The following is a 17299-nucleotide window of genomic DNA, read 5'->3' as shown; positions in this document are numbered from 1 at the left end:
AGAGTCTCCCTGCCACTAAGAAGGGCTGAGGGCTGGTCAGAGAGGGGGGCTCATGGCCGGAGAGGGGTGCGAAGATCTTGACTTAAGGACATCATTCGGAGTCCGTCCTTCGTGGCGAAGCGGTTCCTGTTTACGCCTGTCTTTTATACCACGGGGCGATCCTGTTGGAATCTGTTCATCAAGGGCTCATACTGCGACGGCCGCAGTCTCGAGTCATTGACCGGACCAGCAAGCGACAGCCGGTTCTCCACCACGCCCCAATCGATCGTGTCCCACCACGCGGTCAGGTAGTCCTTGCGCCCAAATAGCCCAAAGTCTGGGATCCACTGGTGCTGCCACAGATTGACGCACAGCAGCGGCTCGGCATCCAAATGGCCCTCGAAGAATCGTACGCGGTTGGCGCTGAAATCTCCGAACGAACCGGCCGTCCCCTGCGACACACCATTGCTGTAGGAGCCGGCGGTGCTGCGGCGTGGGTCCTGAAGCTCGTCAGCCAGCTGGCGGGCATCGATGTTGGCCATGTCGCGGTGGTCGCGGCGAGGGGCAGCGCCGGGCCAAGGGGAGCCGGCGTTGTAGGTGGCAAGGATGCCGAGGCCGCCGCCGTCGCGCAGCAGCATCAGCCAGACGAAGCCGTTGCCGAAGAGCGAGTCGGCCGTCTCGAGAAACTCGCTGCGCAGTTGATCTAGCGAGTCGAAGTGTGTTTCGATGGCTTTTTTCGTGTTGATCCCGGGGACGCGAGGGATGGCGGACGCTGGTGCGTGCGCTAATCCTTCGAAGAAAAACTGTGTGTGGATTGCCATGGCGGCATGATTGTACAGCGCCGCCTTGGAGGCGACATGGGCGTACCGTTTGTGTAGGTCGTCGGCGGAGGCGCCTTCGTCGGCGGTGCCTGGGGATGAGATATTATGTCAGCTGAGATTCTTCTTGATGAAGCTCCGGAATTACAGTAGGTAGTTGGTGGCTCATACCTGCTACAAACTCATTTAACCGACTGGCAAGATGCTCGATGTATTTCTGATAGGTCTCATGGAAAACCTTCTGTTCCAGGAACCCAGGTACACCATATTTGTCAAAGACTTCTTTTTTCGATTGATTCTGCCATGACGGACTCTTGAGGAGCTTCCAGTCTTTCGGGGCGGTATGTTCGCGGCGACATTGGAACTGCTTGAAGAAGGAGATCAGTCAGTTTGGGATTCATGATTGGAAGAATTTGGGCTGCTGGGGTCAAGTCCGGGTGCGTGCGTACAGATTGTCTAACGATGGCTCGCAGGAAAGACTGCGGCCTCGTCGGAGGTCGGATGTTCATCTGAGGAGGTTTAGGCAAGGGATTGACGGGGAGTAGTAGAGTTGTGGTGGTCTGGTCTGAGTGATGGCGATGGGCCTGTAACTCGAGGACTGGGAAATAATTCGACTGCGACACGGTCCGCTTTAGGACTAGCCTGGTATGGGAGAAGGCTGACCAATCAAAGATAAATATCAGGCTGCTGAGCCTCGTGTCTGAAACGAGATGAGCCACCTCCATCAAAGTCCATCAAGTTCATCAAAACCATCGCTTCATGTCCATTCATCTCGTATCTTTCGTTCCTTCATCAGTTTCAACCCTTCTCAACCACTCGTTCCATCGATTGCCACTCCTTTCATGCACTTCCGCGCCTGCTTCAGATCACAAGGTCAGAACAGATGCAGTCGTTCCACATTTCACTGGCTATCCTCCCACCTTTTCTCGCGCATCTTTCTCTCTTCCTCTACGACGTGAATACTATTCCTGCCCAACAGTGCCTGGTCCAGTGTCTTTCAGGCTATTTCCAGGCACCAATCTGACAACTATGCATTCTCAACAACGGCACTCTTTCTTTGTGAGATCTTAGAAGGTAGAAGACTCACTCTTCGTTTCCTTTGTCAATCCTCTAATTCTCTTCCTTTGTTTGTCTTCTACAAGCTCTTAATTTGGAAATTACGATCTGAGTGACTCGTCCTGGAGACATGGTCATTGTCTTGACAAACGAAACATTATAACTTGGCTTTCCATATCTTCCTCTCTGTGCGACTCTCCATTCATATCACTCTACATAATATTATACCCTTTTGCCTTACAGTTCCCCGGTTTACCTGCCAAGATGCAAAGAAAACGGCTGGTTCTTCTGCTCCTCACCTACATATCTTCCGCAAACGCCTTCCAATACATCGACCCCTCCAGTCCAGACTCAAGATCACTTCTCTTGCGACGAGACGATGTATCATGTAAAGCCGTCGACTCTCGGTTACCCGACAATTTCACATGTCCAGAAGGCTCCAATTGTATATCACTTGATAGCGGCTCCTCTGCTCTCTGCTGTCCTGACGGGAACACCTGCAGTAATATTGCACCAATTCCCTGCGATATCCAAGGACAGAACGCAACACGCAATCCAAATGCCAGTATATTTACAACAAAGTCAGGGGACAACTTACCGTCATGCGGTAGTAGCTGCTGTCCTTTTGGATATGCTTGCATCGATGCACCCAAAAACCAACAAGATGGGAAGCCAGTCTGCAGTTTGAATACCGGCTCCAGTAAGTCTGGAACTTCAGATACTTCTCCTGCTTCTTCCACTACTTCAAGCGCATCATCCACACAAAACTCAGGTTCGAGCTCTTCTTTGAAAACCTCCACGTCGAAGAGCCCAACTTCAAGTTCTACTTCCACCTCCACTGCCATATCTGGAGCAAGCTCTAACTCAGCTCAACTGGAAAATTCGTGCAACAAATTCCCAGTCACCGTCTTCCTTGCCGGACTATTTCCTGGAATGTTCATTGGTGCCTTCATGATGCTTGCATGGGTCATATGCTCCGGACGTCATCGAAAACCCCCCCAGAGAGACTCTGCGGGTTCATCATTCTATAAGCCCCAGATCTCCGATCCCATCCCTCTGCAACCTGGAGGACTAAGGACCGACTTCTTGCGAAGAACCACTGGACACGCCAGGTCAATGTTCTCTATGGCCAGCGGACAGAGTCCCACAACGGGCACCCGAGAAAACTGGAAGATGCCCACGCCTCCCGTGGTCAATAATATCCCTCCCACCACACGAGGCATCCCTGTTCCTGTGACTCCAGACCGCCGAGTTCCCCGGAGTCCCGACACGGAGAGCATCAAAATCTACACACCGCCCAGCGGCCCCAACATCCAACCCGCAATGCCAGCCTACCCACCGAACATCGCGCCTCTCCGCGGAATGAATGCCCAGCGATACATGGACCATGGCGGCAGCAGCAGCAAAGGCCCCAACCAAAATAATATAATGGGTAGTCCATTCGAGACACCTCCACACACCAAGTCAGCCGCTAACAACAAGCACAGCAGCTTTCGCGCCAGCCACCACCACGCGAACGAGAGGACGATGAGCGGCGCATATTCGACCGTGTCGTCCCTCCACGACCACGAGGTCCTCACACCCGCACGCTATGACGGGACTGGCGGTGGTGAATATACCACCATCACGAATCGCAATCGATCAGCCAGTGCTGGGGATAAGAGTCGCCCCACCACTGGCTTCACCGAGATGTTGCATGAGGCGGGATTTCCCGACACGTATGGCCAGGCGCCTGACGTGCCGAAGATACCTAATGGATATGAGTCTAGGCGGTGATGATGGTGATCACGATGATTATATTTTTGTACCCATAGCATAATAATAAATGACAACAGGCTGGGGAAAAGAGCCACTATTAAATCATATTCCTGTTGAGTAATAATCCACGGTCAAGAATTGAATAGCCAATCTTTCCCTGCTGCTTTGGTGCGCTATGGCACTTCGACGTGTGTTCACCAGGAAATTCTACCCACGTGGACCATGGAAACCAGATGTTGATAACCTACATTTAACTACACACCAGATATCACCAGCTAGAGTTGAGCAGCATCTACATCTTTTATATCTTCTGTTCAATCAGCCTGCTCCCATACGTACATAATCCTCGTTACAGTGGAGCCAAGTCTCCTCCCTCTCAGCCCAATAACTGCTGTTCACCAGGAACAATATCCCCAGATTGTTTCGCCGCGCCGTGTGCTCTGGCAACCACGCCGTAAGCGGGGAAGTACTGGGAAGAAGTTAGTATGAGTTTTCTGTTTGTTCGTAGTTGGGGCTATGAATCGAATAGGATCGTTTTGACGTACCTTATCCAAGTAGGGTAGCACCTCAGCCGTGCCGGGCGTGTTCCGCCAGTCCTTCATCAGGAACATCGCGATGCCGAACATGCCGGTCTAAGTCGACCATACTCAATCAGCCAACAGGTCCCAAACCAGCGGCGTAGCCAATGGAAAGCATCGAGAACCAAACTCACCAAATGTACGCCCGCACCCTCCATCCTACGGTTCGCATCCTCCGCCAACTTGGGCGTGGCGGTGCCACTGGCCTCGGTGTTCGCCCAGACGGTATAGCCGGCCTCACGCAGACTCAGGGCCAGGAACATGGTACAGACCTCGGTGACGATGCCACCGAGGATGATCTGTGTGCGGCCCGTCGCCTCCACGGCGGCGCGGAAATCCGGGTTGTCCCACGCGTTGACCTCGCCGTTGCGCTTGATCAGCGGTGCGTCCGGGTACATCTGCGTGATTTCCTTGGGGAGCGGGCCGTTGGGTCCTGTTTCCGCCGACGTGGTCATGATCACCGGTAGGTCGAAGAGTTTGCCGAGCTCGGCGTGCGCGAGCACGTTGTTGCGGAATTCGGCCGTTGTGTAGTCTTTCACCAGTTGGAGCAGGCCGAGTTGGTGGTCGACTATTAGGAGGACTGTTGTTCGGATTTTTGGTTAGGGGGTTTCTCTTTTGAGCTTGGGGTGATGTGGTTGTAGGCAGAAAGTGGAGGACCTCCTAGGGAGACGAACCTGCTTTGTCCTTGTCGAGTCTCTCGAATCGGTACTTTGCTAGGAGGGTGTCAGTATTGATTTAGTGCTGGTGTCCAATTTCCTGTCGAACTTACGCTGGACACTCATTTTCGTCGGTGTTTGGAGAGAGGCTATATGTAGCGGTTTGTTTCAAACTTGCCAGGTGATGTATACAGTCGATGAGTTTGACGGCAGGAGGGAGGTCCGAAAGGGCTGTTGTATATATATGTATACAAAGGAATATGACAATAGTTGCCCTGGGAGAGTTCGGTGCCCATCACCTTTGGGATAACGGATCCACTTTATTCGTGTAAGCCCACGAGTATTTCGTGGACAATGGACATACTCTCAACCCATGTCCCAAAGTGGTGACTGTCGTCGTCTCGCATTCCAATCAGTCTCCATTGATAGACACGAAGAAATGGTTGTGCTTGAGGTATCTTAGTAGGGTTACCGATGACTTAGTCAGAAGGCGCCCTCATACACGAGCAAGGGCCTTCAATCTCAACTCTCAGTGGTGAGGGCGAGTGGTCAAGCATCATCAAGCATCCGAGAGGCTGAAAGATGAGGAGTTAAGGGGCGTTAGGTAACGCGGGATCCGCTGACTAACACCTCCAACCTCGAAGGAGTCTGTGGGGTTAGCATTCATAACCACGCGCAGATGGATGCTTGGTTTTTGATATTGCTGCTGAGTCGGTGAGTCGAACTCGGTGTGCTGGGGAATAACCAGGACAAATTCTTGCAGTACCTCAGACCTACTGTTCAAATGCCACGGATCGATGTCACTGCCAACCCCGGGGATATGACTTAAAAAAGAGCACTATGAGTTGATGGTGGTTCTGTCTTCTGATTTATCAACATGAGTCAATGATTGCATGTCAAATCGCGAGTCTCTGGTTTCATAATTTCGAAGTTTCGATCAGAAGAAGTGCTATGGTTGTGATGAAGCGGCTTCGTAGGAGGTATCTCGCCATAGCAAGATGTCAACTGTAGCCTGCCTCTTGCGTGCCAGGTTTCTGACCACCATCGAAACATTCTGAGCGATGAAGTGCCAGTACAGAATGACTTCTGGCTCAAGTCATAGTATAGTGCCAAGTTTAGTGACCAAAAATGAATCCCACGATACAAAGGAGATCAAAAAATGAAGAAAAAAACACTACCAGACCTCAAGGTCCGGAATTGTGGGATCCACGTATTAAGGAGATGCTATCTCTCTTTTCTCGAGAGTTGAACCCAGATTTTTTTAGATCACAATCCCCGAAGTTGGATGAAGCATTAATTGCACACTTCCGTCTTGTTACTAGTTGTTAGGCCCTGTAACCAAGACATGATTTAAGTAGGCTGCTCCTGCCACGGTCTCGGGGGTTGTTGAGGGAATAGACTTTGCAATATATATGTGTCAAAAGGTGAAGTGACTTAGGTTAGATGTTTAGTTATGGCGGGTATCCGAGAGGTAAGATAGGAAGTTCGCGATGTCCTTCATTGCCTCATCCAATGCAATGTGAACTTCAGCCTTGTGTAAATGCTTGGCGCTCAGCCTTGCACTGACGTCTTTACAGATTCCAGCCCATCAAAGTTGTCTTCCCAAACTGTTGCATTAAACAGAAGCACACACCGCACCACAAGTACAGTTCCCTGATCGAGGAGCACTTAACATTCTATCACTCACATTCCAACAGTAACTTCTCGATACTCAGGGTATCCTCAATCGCTTCCTTCCCGCCAGCCCACTCCCACTCCCACAACCTCACTCCACATCCGCAGAAATGTCCCGCTCTCCCTCGCCCACACCATCCGAGCAGCGCCGCAAGGACGCGGAGCAGAAAGCACGGGAAGAGGAAGAACAATCAAAGCTACCATACAAATGGACGCAGACACTAGAGGAGGCCGACGTCATCATCCCCATACCCGGCAACTTGAAAGCACGCGATCTGATTGTCGAACTCAAGAAGACGCATCTCAAGGTCGCTATCAAGGGACAAGAACCCATCATTGATGTAAGTTTCTTTGAGTGCTGTCTATAGAAACGACGATACTGTTATCGAAACATGCATGTAAATCCAACGAGGAAGGAGACCGCATACCCTCCCTCCCTGGGCTTTCTCCCCCACCCATTAATTAATCCAACATCTAACATCTTCCCCCTCTCCACCACCAACAGGGCGATTTCCCATTCCCAATCCTCACCGACGACTCGACGTGGATAATCTCGACGAACGACGCCGACGGGACCAAATCCATCAACATCAACCTGGCGAAATCGCGCGGCACGAACTGGTGGGCGCACATCGTGACGTCGGCGCCCAAGATCGACGTGACCAAGATCCAGCCCGAGAACTCCAAGCTGTCGGAACTCGACGGCGAGACCCGCGGCATGGTCGAGAAGATGATGTACGACCAGGAGATGAAGAGGCAGGGGAAGCCCAGCAGTGATGAGCAGCAGAAGCAGGATTTGCTCAAGAAGTTCATGAAAGAGCATCCGGAGATGGATTTTAGTGGGGCGAAGATCGGTTGAGGTTGAGGTTGAGGACGAGGGTGAATAGGATGGAAATGACGTCGGCCGTGTGAGTCAGACTGAGGAGGGAGGTTGCAGACGGCATTGATCGTCTGGTCGAACGTGGCTGTATTGCACACTCGTGGTGTATGAGTGCAACTGCCCAATGATTTATGATTACGCATGGACGAGAACAACATCCCATGGCATTGACCCAATAGACCTCGACTGTAAGAGGCTTATATCACCAAATGGTAGATATTTACAGATTTACAAGGATTGCTTTTCAAACATTGAACATTTCATGCGATTCGACGCTCAGTCGGTCCATTTTCCCACCTCATCACAACTCATCTCTCTTCCGCGAACCCGCCCCCTGTTCCCTCAACCTCCACATCTGAATGCCATGCCTTGGAACCTCTGCGGATAAACTGCCTCCAGCCTCAACCGAGCCGACAGGTGTGCCCAGCAAGAGCGCCTCACTCTGATTCAACCCCTGAGCCCAACTCGTTGCACTTGCATTATACTAGCCTGTGGCGTTTCCGACAGCAAGCGTGCCATTCAACACCTGGCTGGCCACGTCATTGGCCATGACAGTTTCATTTCCCCAGACATCAAACAGATCCCAGCTCTTCTGAGCATTTTCGGTGGTTCTGATTCCACCAAAGACGTCGACGAGCGAGAACGTCATCGTGCGCGACGCGTTGGCGACGTTGAGAAACGCGACGACCTGGTCGCTGTTATTCAGAGAGCCAGACCAGACCTGAACTTCGCCAAAGCCATATTCATCCGTGTCGTCAACCTGCCTGACGAGTCTCCGCTGGATGGCACTCCCGCTGGGGTCCTGGCTGATGGCCAGGACGGCCGGGTTGAGCAGGATGGCGTAGTCTTCGGGGCTGAGCTTGTCGAGCTTGTTGCCCATGATCAACGGGCTCTTGATCGCCGCCCACATGCTGAAGTGCAGCTTGTTCTCCTCGTAGTCCATCCCGCCGTTGCCCACCTCCAGCATGTCTAGGTCGTTCCAGTACCCTGGTTGGTTCTTGCTTGTGATGTGGCTTGCCTTTCCCAGGATGTTGACCACGCTGCATCCGTATCCCGGTAGCTGGCAGTAGTATTCATCCGGGCCGCAGGGGCAGCTGGACGTAGGCATGTCGAAGGTGTCGGCGATGTCGCCGCTCATTCGCGCCGAATTTGAGATTGTCGATGCCCACTCCCATGGCTTGTCGTCCCCCCAGTTGCAGAGACTGTAGGTGATCTGGCGGCTGGTCGAATTCAAAGCATTCGACATGGCGGCGTAGCGGTCTTGACTCAGCTTCGGCGTGCCGGATAGACCCTCATTGTAGCAGTTGTCGTACTTCAGATAGTCAGCCCCTAGACTGCTCCACCATTCTGCATCGATTGTTTCGTATCCCAGGCTTCCCGGATACCCTCCGCACGTAAATCGTCCAGCTGAGCTGTAGACGCCGAAATAGAGGCCGTCACGATGGAGCGTGTCGACAATAGTGGCTAGACCTGAGGGGAACTTGGCGGCATTTTCGATGAGAGAGCCATTTTCACTTCGATTGCGTTCCGTCATAGCATCGTCGAAGATGACCACGTTGTAGCCCAAGTCTCGAAAGCCTAGGTTTACCAAATTCTCGGCGTTCGTTGCAATGATGGTTTCGTTGTAATCGAGGCCGTAAGCATTATATGTGTCCTGTATGACAGAGCTCTTGATTAGATACAGTCCTTCAGAATGTTTCTGCCTCAGCGATGTATGGGAATGGCTTCGCAGGCTCTTCAACTTTCTTTGGCTCAATTCAAAGTGGTAATCAATGCTCTCCTACTTACCCAACCCATCTGGGGTGTTTGTGCCAGGACATTATAGCTAAGTCCTGGAGCTGCACAGGCGAACCGCAACGACCCAAAGAGACTCAGCAGCCCTACCATCGATGATGAAATCATCGCCATCTCTGGGACTTTCTTTTTGTCCAGTGATATCACAAAGATTCAATTGGATTGAACTTGAGGAAATAGAATCTCTACTCAGGTTTGATTTGATTGTGAACACAGGCGAGGCAGATATCATTCAAGCACAAGTGAAGTGAGTTTATATGCATGCTCAACACCGTATATAATTTACATTTGCGCATCGTCACATCTGTCATGTAGATCACGTAGGGCGGTGGATTTCTCACCATCGCAAAGCTTCAATGAAATGCAATCATTCCCCGCATTTGACTGTGGGAGGTGGTAGTCCGCCGACGATCTCTCAGATGTATGACGCTACAACCTTTGTTGGCTTTGTACCTTGCTGATCAATTGGCGGAAAACCAAGCAATTCTCTAAGCAGTTTCCCGCGAGCTGCTTGTCTGTTGGTTATAATTGTGTTCCCAATAAACAAGTTCAATTGCCGACCGGGAACACTTCCGTAGCTGGATTTTCGAGGCGATTGAAATGCTACCTGATATTTCAGCCTGAAATGCCACGCCAGGCTGTCAAGAACGTGGGTCTTCTCACGCAAGTAGCCTGTCGTGTAGCCGCAGATCTTCTTTGGGTCGACAATTTTGAAGAGTGATACCCATTCCTGAGCGATGTCGCTCAAGTAGGTCTTTTGAAGCCTATCATTGCCATGTTGAGGTCGCGTGGAGATTTCCGGTTGTTCTGCGAGTTGACTGATTCCATACCTAGGCCATCACCGTCTTGGTCGGCTTGATCCTCCTCATATATGCTGATAGGCTCATTGGAACTGAAGAAGCCATCCCAGATGCCCTTTTTGCAGACCAAGGCACCAACCAGCACAAGAGGAAGCTGCCAGACACTTGCCCAGAAGAGACCTCTTGCACTACCACCGGCACCTTGCTTCCTCCAGAATCGAATGGCTTCACGGGTCATCCAAACATTGCAGGCTGTACTGATAGCCAAGAACCCTGGGTTGACATAACCCGACCAGTACAAAAAGCCACAGATTGGGAACATGGCTATGGAGTAACGGAGAGCAACACGAGCATTGCGTGCCGGATTTGTCCATGCCAACATTTTATGGCCCGCATTACGATAGTCGTCGCGAATAAGGTGAGATAAAGACATGAAATGGGGAAATTGCCAGGCAAACAGCAAGGCGGCCAGTCCCCAGCCACCCAAAGCGTCTTCAGATAGGAGCAAATCCTGCCATGAGTGATGTTCCGAGGTGGCGGCTTGGCCAGCTGCAGCACACCAGCCCATCAAAGGAGGAATTCCACCAACTAAGGCTCCAACCCAGGTATTCGCGGGTGACAAACGCTTCATTGGAGTGTAGACGCCGGCATAGAGGAAAATGTTAAGGGCCGAGAGACCAGCCACGGTAGGGTTGGTCCCCAAGCCTAGCAGAAGCAAGCCGGAAGATCCACAGAGAATGGCGAAAGCGACGGCGGCTCGCGGAGTGATGAGTTTCCGTACCAGGGGTCTATTTCGTGTCCGAGTCATCAAGGCATCGTATTTGGGTTCGAAGAGCATATTAAAGGTATTGGCACAGGCGCATGATAGAAAGGTGCCGGTGGTAAGGAAGAGAAGGGTCAAGGTGGAAGTAGAGAAAGAAGTTTCGACGGAGGAAGCCGTGGTTGAGAGAATGTCTGGTATAGGGTACAAGGAATAAGCGGAAGTGGTGGTGAGGAGGATCAAGAAGGACAAGCGAGGCTTGGTGAGGGATAAATAAGTGGCAGCTCTCCTTCGAAGTGTAGCTGAGGTGGGTAAAGAGGTGGCAGCAGTTGTGAGTTGAGATGAGGCATCGAGTGGTAGAGACTCCTCTGGGGTGGTTGCTGTTGCTGTGTCTGGTTCTTGTGTTTCTGCCTGCGAGGGCGTTTGTCCATCGGCTAACATCCTCCTGCGCTGTCGTCTCCGATGAGGCAAATCTTGGGGATTTTCGAGGGAGGACTGCGACGGCTCGGACCTGGACTCTCCAGCCAAGGAGGTGGACTGTGACATAGTCGACTCGGTTTCCTGTTGGTTGTGAACCCGAAGACGATGTGCAACATTGGAACCCGAGTCAGAGTCGGATTGGGACTGCTTAGTGAAAGTACGGACAGTGGCCAACATGCCATTATTGAGCCAATTTTGATCGATGGATGTGTTTGCGGAGAAGTAATCTTTCATGGTCCCGGAATCAGAGTGGAAAGACGCCTTTGAAGCCCGGGGCGGAAGGTGACGCGGAGGGACAACATGGTGAAAGTACCTTGCCCTCTTGATCAGTGGAGTGCTCCTAATCCTCAACGTAGGTACCAGACAAGATGTGCAGAAGCCAGAGCTTGAGAAGCGGACGGCTACGGGAGCAGCCATTGAAGGGAGTGCCTACGAAGGCGAGTTGTATTGGGTGCGCATTCGGGCAACGAGTTACCCTGGCTCTGTGGGCTCGTAGTACGAAGGAGGGATTGAGATAGAGTAGAGTTGTCGTCAGTAACAAATCTGGTGATGCGTTGCAGCAATAGAGTGAGTGGTGTTTTAGATTTAGAGCTTGGAGGGCAGGTGCGATTCACGAATCACGACTGGGCAGATGCAGCATGATTCGGTGACTGCGGAGTTCGGGAAGGTGCAACCAACCCTCAGGATAAATATTTGGAGAAGGAACAACCCTCACCTGCAGTGCCAGGAAATCGCGACTTACTCGTACTCTCCAACACCACCATCCTCATCTTCTTCTCTCCTCATCAACCATGACTACTCTCGACTCCGACCAGGTTCGCTCTCTTGACCAGACACGCCAGCTTCTCCTCTCCCTTCATACTTCCCTGGTCGCACTTCGATCAGACATCTCTCAGAATCCCCAACTCCCCTCATGGTATGCACTGGTCGACATGGGCCTTTCATCTTTCTGCTAACTTACTCCCTAGGCCTGCTCTACAAACTCATGCCAACCTCATATCCAACAACTTACAGACCATTACTGACAGTCTGTCCAAACACCGCGAAACCTTTTCTTCTGCTGTTGTCAACCCTCTACCACAGTTCCCAGGCAAGGAACGTGCTTTCATTCTCGAGACCCTCTTGCGCACAAAACTCGAGCCCAGTGTGGAGGAATGGATTGAGGAAGGCGAAACTGTAGCCACACAGCAACAAAAGTCTGCTCACCGTGGTCTCTCTACTGCTGATAGGGATGCTTTATGGCAGTGGGCTCCAGGCGCCGCCAATGCTGAAGCAAGGAAGCAGAAATGGGGTGCGGATTACACGTTACAAGAGATCCAGAATGGCATCGAGAATGTCAAGACCGGTCTTCTCAGAGAGCTCGTCGAACCCCCCGAAGATGACGACGTTGACGACGACGACGAAGACGAGTACGACGAAGTCACCGATGATGAGACAGGACCAGTAGACAAAATGGATATTGAACCTCTCAACCCTGACCCCAAATCAACATCTCCCGCCCAAAACCCACCTCTTCTGCCACGGGCCCCTCAAATGTCTATGGAAAGCATGCATAAATTCATGACAACTGGCCGGTAAGCCCAATCACCTTCAGTATTTACGCTTTCACCCAGGGTGGGCCCGGCAGACAACTGTTGATCCAGAAGAGATCCGTCCATTCATATACTTCGAGGCGGGGCTCTGATTTCTGTTGCTCGACCCATTTGACTTGGACCATGCACGTTTCTGGGACTAATCCTCGGATCCTTTCTTTGAACACGCTCCTATGCCATGGTAACATTCTGGTTGCCACTACTGAGCTCATCTTCAATTCAATATCAATCGTCTCAAGAGCTCTCAGGCAAACCAGGCCATCTATCATCCATGACTTGTGCGAAGGACCTTCATGATCTCCCTGTGACTTTGCCAATGCTGGTCTGATTGCCAAAAGATGCCGCAATCCAGATATAGATACCGCTTCGGACATCGAAACATCATCCGTCCTAATCCGCAATTTCAAGATTCGCAAGCCAAACTGCTTGTCATGAGGAGAATCGAAACGACTACCCCAGATCAACTTGTCGCTGGCATGAGCCACTGTTCGCAATATCTCACCCAGTCTCCAACTCTCAGTTGGGTTGGCTATCAAATCAAGCTCCAAGCTTCGAATTCCACTTAGCTGGATGAGAGTCAATTTCTCCAAGAGTTGCATCGTTGCCGAGACATTGGAGCCATATGGTGCTCTAAGCCTCACAGAATTAACTTGGAAAGCCAAGCTGCGAGTCTCTTGATAGATCTGACGGCAGACAAGCGGTATATCAACATAAAGATTTCTCTCTGAGCCATACCCTTTCCATTCAGCTCCTACTGTTGATCCTGTGGATAACACATCTGTTTGTTCGCACAGCCATGATCTGATAACACTCAGAGTCCCATCTTGCGCTTGAGGAGGAAATGGTTCTTCAACAGCCATTTGTAGAAGAAGTGCGAAAATGCGACGGCGAACTTCAGGTGGCAGTAACAAAAAATTAATCTCAGGCTCAGCACCACCATCAAATTTGAGATTCATCCCGGCTGGGGGAGGATTCTGCTTTGGGTGTTCAATTGGCCGCCTTGCACTGATTTTGTGCATCGTATTGGATAAGTCTTTTGGAAAGCATCAATGGCGACCACCAGTCAAGACTTGAATGGGACGGTGCGAGATCTCAGATCTTTCCAGCTGTGATGGTTCCACGAACCAGTATCACTGTTGGCGCTCATTCACAAACATATAGCTCAGGCTAGGAGCTCTTCAACATGGAAAGTCAACCTCGGGCCCAATACAGAAAGGGCTATTATCGCGCGATAGAACCGAAGAAGGGCAAGATGTCTGTGGTGGAAAGGCCTTGGAATGACAAGCCGCCATGACTGCCACGCCTCCTTCCACAAACCAAATGAGCAACCTCCAGCCTTCATGCATTTCTCGGGCGTAAGCATGTCAAACATGGTTATTTTGTTTTTTGGACAGTGATGAAATGGGAAGCAAGCCTCGAGAATCAGCTGATTCTCCCAGTGGTTCGAGAGGCTGAAAAGCAACATCCTTGTTCGATTACCTATTCGACCAGTCGGTGGTGCCGACGGGTGTTTGGATGACCGAATGACAGCACTTGAAGTATCATTCGTCTTTAACATTCGAGAAAAGCAAGATTTGATTATGCGCTTCGCATGAAATCAGCCAATTCTTCCTTATATTTGCGGACGAATCGATCATGCGACGGTTCTCCTCACCGTAAGGCCACTTTCCTCAAAGGCTACTCGCTTTTGTTAACTTGAGTATTTGTCAAGAGATCGTAACTAGACATTGGAGAATCTATCTTGATTGGACTCTTGCTATGTACTCTCGACTACGATAAGCACGAGTCTTGGACATGCGTAGTACACCTACCGAGTTTAGGTCATACAACCACCTTTGAAGACGGCCATCTCATCCAAGTCCCGCAATTGGGAAGCTCTTTCTCCATATAGTGGCCCCGTCTATAGCTCTGGCACAAAGTAGGAAGCATGAAGTTTTGTCTACTACGAGCCGGTTGACAAGTCTTCGCCGCCAATAACCCAAGGTCATTCCCGATGATAACAAGGTGGTGAGCCCGCACTTGTGTCGCGTCGCTCGTCAAATGGTGCCGAATGCGGAAGATCTAATTGCTTTCTGTGGCGTTCCAGGTCTCGAAAAACATGTAAACAGTTAAGCCCATCCCCTGTAAGTTTGACGACCTGAACCATTAATGTCGCAACAGCCAGAGACCTCGTGATCCTTCCACTCTGCTCAAAATCAAAGCATCGCCTTGGGCATAAACTTCATGGCCTGCCGAACTCCCAGATCCGCCAGGATTTCCTCGGTGCCACCCAGGATGGCATCGAATTTGTACGTGCGGTGGAACTGCTCGACGACTCTGCCCATTCCAGACTGAGTAATGCCTCGGCCGCCGAAGATGTTGACTGCGTCATCAGCCACGTCGTGCGCGCATCTCGTCGCGTAGGACTTGAGCAGGCCGATCGGCCCGCCGAGTAATTTGGATTGAGTCGGGTAGTCCATGTTGTTCATCTGATAGGTGATGGTCTCGAGCCACGACTGACACGCCTCGGTGAGGGAGATCATCTTGGCCAGCTTTTGACGGATTACGGGCTGTGAGATCAGTGGTTTCCCGAACACGATGCGTTGGTTCGTCCATTTTAGGCATTCTTCCACGACGGTGCGCATCCACCGGATCACCGCGCACGCCATTGCCCACCGTTCGTGGTTGAAGTTGCTCATGATGACGATGAACCCGTTGTGTTCTTTGCCTAGCAGGTGGTTCACCGGTACCTTGACGTTGTTGTACTGGATGAACGTGGTGGCTGCCGCGGTCGAGTAGGCTGTCTTGATGCGTTTGGTTTCGATGTTGTCGTCTCGAGGGACGAGAATCACCGAGAAACCTTTCTCGGTCTTGCAACCTGTCACGAAATAGTCGGCGAACATGCCATTGGTGATCCATTTCTTGGTTCCTGGGTTGATTCACAACGTCAGTATAGTTCCCCGACTCATTCTCGCGGGTTGGAAAGAGAACTTACCATTGATGATATAATGCTTCCCATCAGGAGTCTTTGTCGCCGTGGTCCTGATACCCGCGACATCAGAACCAGCAAAAGCCTCTGTGATAGCCAGACACATGAACTTCTTTCCCGAAAGACACTCCTCCGTGACCTTATCCCTTAACTCGGCGTCATTCAACCATTGCCTAACGGCGGTCAAGGAAATCATCATGCCGGACATATTCCCGTCCTGAAACCCTCTCGCGACGGCCCTCGACAACTCTTGCGCGGTGATCATATCATGGAAATAATCGAAATCTTCGCCCTTGACACCACCCAACAACTCGCGGCCATGCAAATGCTTTCCTGGCCCCAAGCGCATGGCCAGGGTGTTGTTCTGGGCCATCTTATCCGTCAGCTCCTGCGAGATATAGGTGCCGTCGGCCTCCTTCTCCTGGGCCTCGGGGTAGACATCGCGATCGACGAACTCGCGCAGCGCCTTCTGCAGCTTGCGGTGGCTGTCGTTGTAGTACGGCGACGAGTACGCGGGCGTCAGCCAGAGGGGCTCCGCATAGGGCACTTGACTCAGGTCGCCGGGCTGCGGGTCAATCACCTCGGGCTTCTCACCCGCCACGGTCCCGATCTTTAGTGATCGGTACTTCTGCAGCACCTCGTGTCGGTGCAGGTTGTAGAACGCCTCGGTCGCATCCGTGCCACCGATCTGCTCCAGCACGACATTGCCGCCTGGGTGTGCGTCGACGAAGTCGGTCAGGTCGTATACCTGGTGGTCGATGATGCACCATAGGCTGTCATCGCTGTTATTCTTGGCCACTTCCTCCCGCGTGTAGGTTTTGGATTGCTCTTGTGCCATGGTTGGAGATGGAGATTGTGTTCTGTGCGTATCTTGTCTTCTCTTGTCTTGCTTCGACCCTTCTGCTCTTCTCTAGTGCTCGACTAAGAGTAATGACTGATACGGTTCTGTAGCTGAGGATCCTAGTATCGATGTCGAAAGTTCGCCTGCCACGAGAAACGGAGCTGCAAGGGATGTATATAGTGTGTATGGTCCGACGATCAAGAGGGGGAACGTCCACTTCCAGCAACCGCGGAGCCGATGAATAAGATAATTTGTTGATTAATTATCTCTATTTCTGTCAGGGTTTCTGGTCAACAAACTTCAACAATCCGTCGTCGATGCAGAACGAACGATCCAGTAAGGCCTGAGGGATATCCCGTTGACTTGGAATTCGTTCAACAGGTAAGCGAGAAGTTTTATGGTCTCGTCGTCACCACAACAGATGTAGCAGAGAGAATAATAGAGAAAAGACAGATAGATGTAGAAAGTATCTCAGACCCGAACCCAAAACGACTGTTGTTGTCCCAGCTTTGTCCTCCCCTCCAGAGCCATCAACCGCCCCCAGATATTCAACCTCGGCACACCAACAATCAAAAGACGATTACTTTGCCTTAGTCTGCCTTCCCGTTAAGCTTCTTCCAGGCGCAAAACACTCCGCAAGCTGGGCGCAGTGGGGAAAATACTCC

The 17299-nt window shown here is 51.4% G+C and overlaps 8 protein-coding genes across 8 annotated transcripts; 3 read left to right on the top strand and 5 right to left on the bottom strand.

Annotated features, from left to right (window-relative positions):
• Positions 1 to 143: 143 nt before the first annotated feature.
• On the bottom strand, positions 144 to 1306 carry LTR84_009254 (uncharacterized protein; the record flags this gene model as incomplete). The annotated part of the gene is made up of 3 exons (XM_064852794.1): positions 144 to 889; positions 969 to 1164; positions 1247 to 1306. The coding sequence occupies 3 exons, from the start codon at positions 1304 to 1306 to the stop codon at positions 144 to 146; spliced, it is 1002 nt and encodes a 333-aa protein (XP_064701019.1).
• An 811-nt stretch (positions 1307 to 2117) lies between these two features.
• Positions 2118 to 3629, top strand: LTR84_009253 (uncharacterized protein; the record flags this gene model as incomplete). The annotated part of the gene is made up of 1 exon (XM_064852793.1): positions 2118 to 3629. The coding sequence occupies one exon, from the start codon at positions 2118 to 2120 to the stop codon at positions 3627 to 3629; it is 1512 nt and encodes a 503-aa protein (XP_064701018.1).
• Positions 3630 to 3987: 358 nt separating this feature from the next.
• LTR84_009252 (uncharacterized protein) lies at positions 3988 to 4971 on the bottom strand (the record flags this gene model as incomplete). The annotated part of the gene is made up of 5 exons (XM_064852792.1): positions 3988 to 4080; positions 4157 to 4243; positions 4324 to 4757; positions 4864 to 4902; positions 4959 to 4971. 5 exons carry the CDS (start codon positions 4969 to 4971, stop codon positions 3988 to 3990), a joined length of 666 nt encoding a protein of 221 aa, XP_064701017.1.
• A 1658-nt stretch (positions 4972 to 6629) lies between these two features.
• On the top strand, positions 6630 to 7378 carry LTR84_009251 (uncharacterized protein; the record flags this gene model as incomplete). The annotated part of the gene is made up of 2 exons (XM_064852791.1): positions 6630 to 6860; positions 7025 to 7378. The coding sequence occupies 2 exons, from the start codon at positions 6630 to 6632 to the stop codon at positions 7376 to 7378; spliced, it is 585 nt and encodes a 194-aa protein (XP_064701016.1).
• A 505-nt stretch (positions 7379 to 7883) lies between these two features.
• LTR84_009250 (uncharacterized protein) lies at positions 7884 to 9196 on the bottom strand (the record flags this gene model as incomplete). Its single annotated transcript, XM_064852790.1, has 2 exons — positions 7884 to 9053; positions 9188 to 9196. 2 exons carry the CDS (start codon positions 9194 to 9196, stop codon positions 7884 to 7886), a joined length of 1179 nt encoding a protein of 392 aa, XP_064701015.1.
• Positions 9197 to 9937: 741 nt separating this feature from the next.
• Positions 9938 to 11467, bottom strand: LTR84_009249 (uncharacterized protein; the record flags this gene model as incomplete). The annotated part of the gene is made up of 1 exon (XM_064852789.1): positions 9938 to 11467. The coding sequence occupies one exon, from the start codon at positions 11465 to 11467 to the stop codon at positions 9938 to 9940; it is 1530 nt and encodes a 509-aa protein (XP_064701014.1).
• A 557-nt stretch (positions 11468 to 12024) lies between these two features.
• On the top strand, positions 12025 to 12811 carry LTR84_009248 (uncharacterized protein; the record flags this gene model as incomplete). Its single annotated transcript, XM_064852788.1, has 2 exons — positions 12025 to 12149; positions 12202 to 12811. The coding sequence occupies 2 exons, from the start codon at positions 12025 to 12027 to the stop codon at positions 12809 to 12811; spliced, it is 735 nt and encodes a 244-aa protein (XP_064701013.1).
• Positions 12812 to 15020: 2209 nt separating this feature from the next.
• Positions 15021 to 16631, bottom strand: LTR84_009247 (uncharacterized protein; the record flags this gene model as incomplete). Its single annotated transcript, XM_064852787.1, has 2 exons — positions 15021 to 15733; positions 15800 to 16631. The coding sequence occupies 2 exons, from the start codon at positions 16629 to 16631 to the stop codon at positions 15021 to 15023; spliced, it is 1545 nt and encodes a 514-aa protein (XP_064701012.1).
• Between the last annotated feature and the right edge of the window lie 668 nt (positions 16632 to 17299).

Source organism: Exophiala bonariae (genome assembly GCF_035927105.1).
Source record: "Exophiala bonariae strain CCFEE 5792 chromosome Unknown scaffold_37, whole genome shotgun sequence".
In the NCBI taxonomy this organism is placed as follows: Eukaryota; Fungi; Ascomycota; class Eurotiomycetes; order Chaetothyriales; family Herpotrichiellaceae; genus Exophiala; species Exophiala bonariae.
Note: the sequence above shows the minus strand (reverse complement) of the source record. Positions and strands in the feature narration are given on the sequence as shown.